Raw genomic sequence first — 8,988 nt, forward strand, 5'->3', positions numbered from 1 at the left:
CAAACTCAAATCTTGAATCATACAAGTTCTACACAAGTTTAAGTGATTCAACGACTGAACTAGTGTAGTCGCAACCGTGATCCGATGGTTGGATCAATCCATAGTTGAAATGCTCTCGGCCCCATAGTTAGTAAAATATTGTAGGGAAAAAAAACGGATTTAGATTCATACAAGTATAAATTGATTTTTTTTTTTTTTTTTTTAAAATACATTATAAAAATTTGGTTGAATAAAATAGAAACATGAAAACTCGATCACGAATACGTATGTGTATCATGCGTTGTATGGATTAAAAATTTGGCTATATATACTCACATTATTTATTTTTTATGTATCATATCCTTGTAAAGACATTAAAAGAAAATGTAACAAATAATTAAAAAAAATAAAATGTTAGAATTAATAATATAAATTTTCATTTTATGCAAATTTACACTATTACAATAAACATGAAGAAATAAACTAATTAAATATAATTTATCACTAACTATGACCTCATAAATTCATAACAAGTTAATTGAAAAATTCTAATTCAAATAATCAACTATGTTTATCTATAAATAAATAAAAATTTGTTCTCTCTTTTTTTTTTTTGATAACCTCTGTGTGTGTAATAAATGCATAAGTATAATTTAATAAAATTAAAATTTCAAATTATAATAGATTAGAATAACATATAATGCATTTATGACTTATTATTTTATATAAACTTTCAAAAACAGAACAAAATAAACTAAAAATCTAAATATCTACCACTATAAACAAAATTTAAAATATCTTTAAGAAATATATAAAAATATCTACAAAGTTCTATAACAATCAAAGTGTGTATATATATACTCCAAGTTAATTAATTGAACATCACTAAGGAATATAACGTATTAAATGGTGACTGGTATGTAACGTTTGATAAAATTTGCATATTTTATCATATTTTTTAAATCTAAAGGTCAAACAAGCGTATTTTCAAAAACTGGTGTATAATTCGCGAATTTACTGACCATGATTGGCTCAAGTGTTGGGCTTTAATATCGGTTCAAAATAGGACTATTATTTTGGAATTTGTAAAGTCGATTAAGGAAAATTGATTAGCTTTCAATCACACCTACCCAAAAATTGTGTTAAAAAAAAAAAAAAAAAAAAAAAAAAACCACACAATTGTTGGGCCGCATGTGACACAGACATGTGACACGTACCGAAAACACGTACTTGTAATTTCGATGGTATATGACGCATTATTGAAGCTCGTGGGCTTGCGATCAACTTATCTTTAAATTTGAACAATCCAATCGTTGGTAATCTTACACTAGATCCGAAGAGTCAAGTAAAAGTTACCTTAGGAATTACACCCCAAAGAAAGTAAAAATTACAATTCATATCCACAAAACCCTAAAACCTCTCAAACAAACCCCCCTGATATATTACTTTCTTTTCACACACGTCCAGACACCAAATCAACCCTAACCCAGAAGTCTCTTTCCCGACTTCTCTCTGTGTTGTTCGCTTTACCTTCTTCCTTGTTCACTCTCTCTCTCTCATTTATTTATTTACAGCCTATTTGAGCTTAAATTTGGGGAATGGAGGTGGGTATTTTCAGCTCCGATGTGGTTGCCATGGAGAGGATGATGTTTTGCTCTGCTGTGGAAGCTGTGGTGGTTGACACCGTTTTGGCTGCACAAAGATCTCTTGCTTGCCTTTTCATGGTGGTATATACTTTCGTTGCCCTTTTTTTGTTACAAAGTTGTGATTTTTGTGATGTGGGACTTTTTTATGCTCTGCTTTGCTTTTAGGGCTTATTTGAACAATCGACTCTTTGTTGTGTTACCCCTTCTGTAAAGTTAGGGTTTTGCCTCTTGTTTATTTATTTAGCTGTTTACTTATAGACTAAGAGTGTGGTTCTCATTAAGTGCTTCAATTTTTGGATTTTACCAACTTCACTTAAGTAGTTAGGGTTTTTCTGTGTTCCCCTGTAAGCATATACCTCTTTGTGTTCAGCTCCTAGTTCCCATATTTTAACTTTAGGGCTCATAATGAATGTGTGTGTGTATTTCCCTATTAACTTTAGGGTTTGTTCAAGGTTAGAAGACCCAGGTCTTTCTCAGATTGATTCTATCTAGTACTTTAGAAGATTGTCTAAGTTGTTCGTGTCTCAGAGGATATCGGAGAATTTGGGGTTTCAAGTAGCTTTTGGTTTGTGTTTTTGGTGAAAATAACATCATATGTAATCTGATATTGGGTTAGATCTCTTCATTCACCTTTATCAAAACAATTCTGGTTTGTATTGTGAATGATAGGTACAGTACTTGCTATGCTGCATAGGAGGCCCTACATATTTTGGTTCCTGGTTGGTTTTAGCTTGAAATTGCTTATATTTCCTGTTTTTGGATACGGAGTTGTCATTTTTTAGACCTATTTGGTGCATACTGTATGAGTATAAGAATTTTAGGAAGCAGGAATTGATGACCTAATAGACCAAAACTTGTGAAAATGGTAGGGGCTAAATGTTGGAAATTGAATTTGATACTTGAACTTTTAATGGTACTCGTGTCAAATATTCGGAAGCACAAAAAATATATATTGCATTTGCATCCTGGAGCTCTCAAGTTCTGTTTGAATTTGTCCGGCACATCTTTAATTTCAATTTTTTTTATTAAATGCTTCTTGTTTTTTCGTGCAGCTCTTATTAATTGCTATCAGGGTTAAACTTAAATTGATTTTTTTAAAAAAATTATTTTAAATTTGGACTTGATGTTGTAATTTGAAATTAGCAGCATATTTGACATTTCAAGGTATCATATACAAAAAAATAAAAATAAGATTTCATATTTTGACTTCTTCCCATACAAATTTCCATCATATATTGGGATATATGTTTGATAAGTACAATAGGCACACATTAGCATCTCAACTGGGACTTGAGCCTTGCGCCTCCACCTAAAAAGTGGCAGGAGACATCCGACAACCATAATAAAACTGAAGTCAAACAGATCTGTAACTAATCAATTTTCATCCGAGAAGAAGGGGAATTGTGGTTGAAGACTTCCGAAAGTACAACACACATTGCAACCTGTAATAGAACCTTAGACCTCTTCCATTTTTTCCCTTAGTTATTTATTTATTTATTTATTTTTATTTTTTAATTATTTTTTAATTTTTAAACCAAATATTTCTGCAGCTTTCTGCTGCTGTTTGGTAGTAGGGACTAAGGCTTTGTAGAGTTGAATTTGAATTGTTTAACCTACCTTACTTCTTTGCATGTTTACCTTCACATTTGTTGTTCTTGAAACTCAATTCATGCAGTGATGTTTATATTTATTATATTTTTGGCAAAATTGGATGGAGAATGGTAACATCTGATGATTGCTTCGTTATAAGCACTTATCATTGTTTGAGCTCTTTTACCAACATGAGCTAACTTTTCAGACAGGATCTCTGCTGAAGGATGTCAACATGTTGCCTAAATTTACTGGAATTGATGAAAGGTAATAAGTTTTACTTTTAGTGTCATTTGCGTCTGTGTGGTTTGGTTAAACAAAAAAATTCACTTAGAAGACGAATGAAATGTCATTTTGCAGGTTTCCCATGGATCAACTACATAAAACGAAACAGGTGGTCGACCCTGAAAATGAAGATGGTAGTGATTCGGATAATGATGATGAAGATGATGACGACGACGATGATGTAGAGGAGCCAGAAGATGATGCAGGCGATGATGATTTCTCAGGTGGAGAAGGTGGGGAGGATGATGATGAAGGGGATCCAGAAGAAGATCCCGAGGCAAATGGTAATGGTGGCAGTGATGACGAGGATGACGATGATGACGATGGCAACGAGGATGACGACGATGAGGACGAGGACGAGGACGAAGATGAGGAGGAAGACGAAGAGGAGGATGTTCAACCACCCGCTAAGAAGAGGAAGTGAAAGTCGTCGATGGTTATTCACTTTCTTTTTCTTTTTTAATTATTTTTTTTTCCTGTTCTTGGTTGGTTTAGGAGTATGTAGTAGGAAAGGGAAGGTTTAGCTTATCTGTCTTCATAAAGTAGGAAATTAACCATCCCTGTTCAGAATGAACTTTTCTGCCTGTTGTTGTGTGACAGATGGTTATATGTTCCATTTTGTAGAATGGATTGGTATTTTAGAATTTTATGTTATGTGACTTTCCATGGGACATTGCTGTCAAAAGTAACAGAAAGTGGCTAAATTTCCAGAAAGGAAAACAAAAATGGACCAACTATTTCATTCAAGTATTAGTTCAGATGGTATAATTTTTTCTTTTTGAAAGGGGATGATAGGATCAATATTGTGAATATTGTGGATGTGTGTGTTTAATTGAATTTTCGAAGAAAAAAATATAGAAGAGTCATTGTGGTGGTCGACTGTTCGTGCAGTAATAATTTATTTGCACACACACACATATATATTTTATGTTTAGTCAATAAATGGAAATACTTCCTTTTCTTGTTATTGGTTTTCTGTTGCAAGCCGTGTATTCCTATTTGTTTACGAGACTTAAGGATTTAACCCTCATTATTATGGAAGTATTCAAAGAACTACTAACGAGAGTATATTTAAATCACACAATTCTTTGAACGGATACCCTCACTTTTCTGGAGGTATTCAAAGAACTATTAAAGAGGATCTATTTAAATCACACAATTCTTTTAAACAGATACCTACTCTTACTCTCGGCATGCTCTCACTCTTTGGGGTGATAGAAACATTTTTTCTTGAAAACAAAACCCAAACTCTGAGAAACATTTTTTTTTACCACGTGCACATTATGAATTGATTGACCCATTCTTTAAAACTACCTGCAAACTTTAGCATTGCATGCTTCATACACATAGATTTTGATTTAGTGATTTCCACGTTAATAACTGAAGATTCCTTGTGAAAAAAAGGCACAGTTTTAAGGTAATGATCTTACATCTTAGGATTGTTACACCAACAGGGCAATGAATAAACTGGAGCATAAAACCTTCAATTCAGGTTCTATTATGAAATATTTATAACCATAATATTTGGAATAATGTTTGCTCCAGTATCAATAATCGCATGTCAGATCAAAAAATCTTTCCTTATCATTAGCAGTACGACATATAACACGGAGATGCAAGAAGAAACTCAACCATTTAGCAGTACGACATATAATTGAGGTTTATTAAGAAAAATTAAAATGTGATAACATAACGAAGTCGACATATTTAGTTTTTATGTTCAGATAAAGAGCGATGAAACATTAAAGAGTTTGTTGCTGATAACTGTAGATGCATGTGCTGAAGCAATCGCAATGATAAATCTTGCTTTATTACTACAATCTTCTCCATTCCAAGTCTTGAATAGCTGTAATCGAACATCCAGCAGTTCAACCTCCATTCCAAGTCTTAATGGCTGAAATCAAACATCCAGCAGTTCAACCTACAACAAACATATCATCATCATCATTCTTTCCTTTACCTACAACATTGAAAAATTAAATCTTATCAGGTCACCCAATCACATTTGTCATCGGGGTAGGAGTTAAAAATCTGAATTAATATATGGAATCTCACACACACACGCGCGCGCGCAGTAATAAATGAGCTGAGATCCTTTCATGACAACATTCAAATGTTTTATCTTTAATAAGCCCTTTAAGGATTCCATGGAACATTTAACCGACAATTAGGAGAATAGGCAGTCTCTTGGCACACACATACACAACACACCAGGTCTCTCTTTGAAAGCCGTAAACGTTTCAATGCTTCAACTTGTAGATAGACAGCTTGTTCCCTTCAAAAAGTGTGCCATCGACTCTTGTCAACATTTAAAAAGAATAGAATCTGTCCCTGTTTAACTCTATGATTGATTATGGCATCAGTCGGTAGTAATAAGCTATCGTCAAGTTTATTATTGTTTTCCCTTCCCCGTAGAATCTCTCCCTGTTTAACTCTATGATTAATTATGGCACCAGTCGGTAATAATAAGCTATTTTTCAAGTTTATTATCGTTTTCCCTTCCCCATATTGGCCAAGCACTATTTTCACACCATCACCAGCACAACCTTTACTGCTGCTTTGATGGCCTTGAACCACCAGAATGATGACTTGTAGCACGCACCACAAGTCACTCAGAATGACCATCATCTATTTTGAACCACCAGCACACTAGTAGCTACCACCGTATCACCATTTCCACATAAAGCGCCTCGTATATGGTCCGGTATATCCCCAGTAACTTCAAAAATATTATCACATCCATTAAATTGTCAATACTTTCATCAGCACCTACCCAACTAGCTCTTGCCACTCCATCACCAATTCTACGGCTTCCAACTGCGTCACGTACAACTCAGGTGAGCCGTCATCACCACCATTACCACCACCTCCATGCACTCCCACCTCACCAACCTTTCACTATCTTTGTAACCATCAACATCATGTGTTCCAATCAATTGTCACTGCCATTGATTCCCATGGATATAATACGACAGATAATATGGTTTAGATTGGGTGAATGGAGAAAATAAAGTATTTGGGATTAAGTTTTGTTTGATCAAGTTGAGAATTCCAACAATATATGTTTAACACTCTTAAAAATGATGAAATCGGAAAGAGAGACATATAAAGTTGCATCAAGATTTATGCCAATCTCAGTAATTCAAATTTGATTATTTTTATAGCCATGAGTAATAGGTGGAATCAGACTGTGAATCGTTTGATCTACTTCAAATTTTCCAAAATATTGAATACATTATACACCAAAAATGATTTGGAATTATTGTTAAGAGGTGAGCAGGACGTCCCGAGTGCCTATTCAACAAGACCAGGGGTCCGATAGCAATTGAAGAATGACTGGATTATCCAAAGTGAGTCAAAACGGTGGCAGGTGTCAGCGTGTCGCTTTTGGTAAGTTTGAGTTATGTACCTGATGAAAGCTGTTTATTGTACAAAGATACTTGGACAACAAATCTGATGTTAATCGCACTAAGCAAGTAGCTGAATCCCATGTTGCTATCAATAAGTTTGAGTAACCTACTTATCAAAAAAAAAAAAAAAAAAAATTGAGTAACCTACTTGATGAAGGAGCTGTTTATAAGATAGAAAAACTTGGACAACAAATCCGATTGTTGATGACATAAAGCCAGTAGTTGAAGCAACTGTACACAAGTAATAGTGGTAGTTCGGGTCTAAATTATTGATGAGCCTATGGCTTTTAACATGCAAGCAAGTATAGCTACGCTAGGAGCAAGTATACAAGGACCTCATATGGACAGAAGTTGATCATATGGGCTACACGTAAGGCTCCAAAAAATCGAATGGGAATTTAAATGTAAATTCTGGCATCTAGAAAAGGCTGAACATAAATGAAAACGTGTTGCCAATGGGCCTCAAGTTAGGGTAAAATGTAAATTCTGGGTTGACGTGTGCATAATATTGCAAAAATAGGGTAATAGTTGTAGACAGATCAAGAAGTGCACAAGAACCCTTTCTTTCAGTAGAGGACTACTACCAGTCATTTGAAATTCTTGAAAAGAGCCAGTTTTGAAGAAGAAACTACCTAGGGGAAGATATGAAGTTAAACATACACTGTTCAAATACAAGTCCGGTTACCAGACAACCCATACTTCTTGTGTAACATGAGTTCAACAATCTAATCTAATTATTATGTTTCCTTTCCAGAGCTTTAGTAATATGCAATCTGCTATTGATCAAAATATCATTTTCCAGAGCTTTAGTAATGTGCAATCTGCTATTGACCAAAATATCATCTTTTCCAATCCTAACTTCAAAGCAAATGTGGTGTGCTGGAAGTTTAACACGTAATTTGTAAGACTAGTAGCATTAATGTAAAATCTCAAGACAAGTCCAATGCCATTTCACTTGTAACCAAAATTCTAAACAAAACCATACAAAATATAATGGAAATAAAAACAAATCATCAAAATAAATACCCTCAATATAGAAGACAATGTAATGGTCAATAACTCTTATTCAAACAAGAAATCAACTTAAATATATATTTGATCATATAGCTAATTATCGATCACTTACTATGGCAACTTCCCGGATCGGAAAATTGCAAATTTTGAAGCTTCAGAGTACGAATAACCAATCCCATTTTCCTTCAAGTAGTCCTCAAGCAACTTCTTGGCCTTTTCCGGCTCGTTGCTCTCGCACTCGATCTCGTACAAAGTACCAAAATCATACATAGTCTCATCCACCTCCAGCTTCAACCCATTCCACTCATGCACTGCCCTTACATTCCTAAACCCACCCAGACACACAAACCCTCCATCAACAACCCCAAACTCATCCCTCACCCTCCTCAACACTCTCAAATCGATCGAGCCAAGCCTCGATGGATTCGCCACGCATTCACGACCTATGAGGGGGTCCAATTCCTCCTCGTCTTCCTCGACTCTGCTCACGCCGTCGACAAGCACGGCCTTGGCTTTGAGAGAGACTACGCATTTGGCGTCATCGTCGTAGAAGCGGAGACGGAGGACGGCGCGCCGGGAGGAGAGCTCGGAGGCGGCGCCGTCGAAGAAGGTGTTGTATTGGCGGTGGGTCTTGAGGTGGAAAGGTGAGAGGAGAGAGAGAAGCTTCTGGAGAGAGGCGGAGTCTGGTAGACGAAGCTTGACTTCAACCTCCATTGATTTCTAGGGTTAGGGTATGGAGCTTAAACTACGATAAACTTAGGGAGACTAAGAGGAGAGGCCGATGCGTTGGGATTTGGAGGAGGAGTCTTTGGCGGTGCGGTCGAAGTGGTGGAGGAGAGAGGTGGCGCCGCTGGTGGCAGAGGTGGAGGTGGCGGCGGCGGCGGCGGCTAATCGGGCACGGGCTTCTTCGAGTTCTTCCTTGTCTTCGACTTTCACTTCGATCTTGCTCGGTTTTCTCCTCAGCATCTCTCCCTCTTCCGAGATTTCACTCCAGATTTTCTCGGAGTCCAAACGACATCTTATTTTGCAGTGTTAAGTGCAAAAAATAAAAATAAAAAATAAAA

General features: G+C 35.9%; 2 protein-coding genes across 6 annotated transcripts; one reads left to right on the forward strand and one right to left on the reverse strand.

Annotated features, from left to right (window-relative positions):
• Positions 1–1,385: 1,385 nt before the first annotated feature.
• Positions 1,386–4,171, forward strand: LOC132279830 (uncharacterized). 2 transcript variants are annotated; one of them, XM_059781874.1, is made up of 3 exons: positions 1,386–1,703; positions 3,424–3,482; positions 3,576–4,171. In XM_059781874.1, exons 1-3 carry the CDS (start codon positions 1,578–1,580, stop codon positions 3,922–3,924), a joined length of 534 nt encoding a protein of 177 aa, XP_059637857.1. In that variant the 5' UTR covers positions 1,386–1,577; the 3' UTR covers positions 3,925–4,171. The 2 variants fall into 2 exon arrangements, with proteins under 2 accessions (XP_059637857.1, XP_059637856.1); XM_059781873.1 differs by having other exon boundaries at positions 1,395–1,706.
• Positions 4,172–5,134: 963 nt separating this feature from the next.
• Positions 5,135–8,772, reverse strand: LOC132279831 (triphosphate tunnel metalloenzyme 3). 4 transcript variants are annotated; one of them, XM_059781875.1, is made up of 2 exons: positions 8,037–8,772; positions 5,135–5,421 (listed from the first exon to the last, which is right to left on the reverse strand). In XM_059781875.1, coding segments are annotated over exons 1-2 (603 nt in total). In that variant the 5' UTR covers positions 8,639–8,772; the 3' UTR covers positions 5,135–5,420. The 4 variants fall into 4 exon arrangements, with proteins under 4 accessions (XP_059637858.1, XP_059637859.1, XP_059637860.1 ...); XM_059781876.1 differs by having other exon boundaries at positions 5,135–5,460; XM_059781877.1 differs by lacking the exon at positions 5,135–5,421 and adding an exon at positions 5,470–7,016.
• Between the last annotated feature and the right edge of the window lie 216 nt (positions 8,773–8,988).

Source organism: Cornus florida, unplaced genomic scaffold, assembly GCF_030987335.1.
Source record: "Cornus florida cultivar Cherokee Brave unplaced genomic scaffold, ASM3098733v1 CherokeeBrave_3.0.0_Hap2_Chr10, whole genome shotgun sequence".
Taxonomy (NCBI): domain Eukaryota; kingdom Viridiplantae; phylum Streptophyta; class Magnoliopsida; order Cornales; family Cornaceae; genus Cornus; species Cornus florida.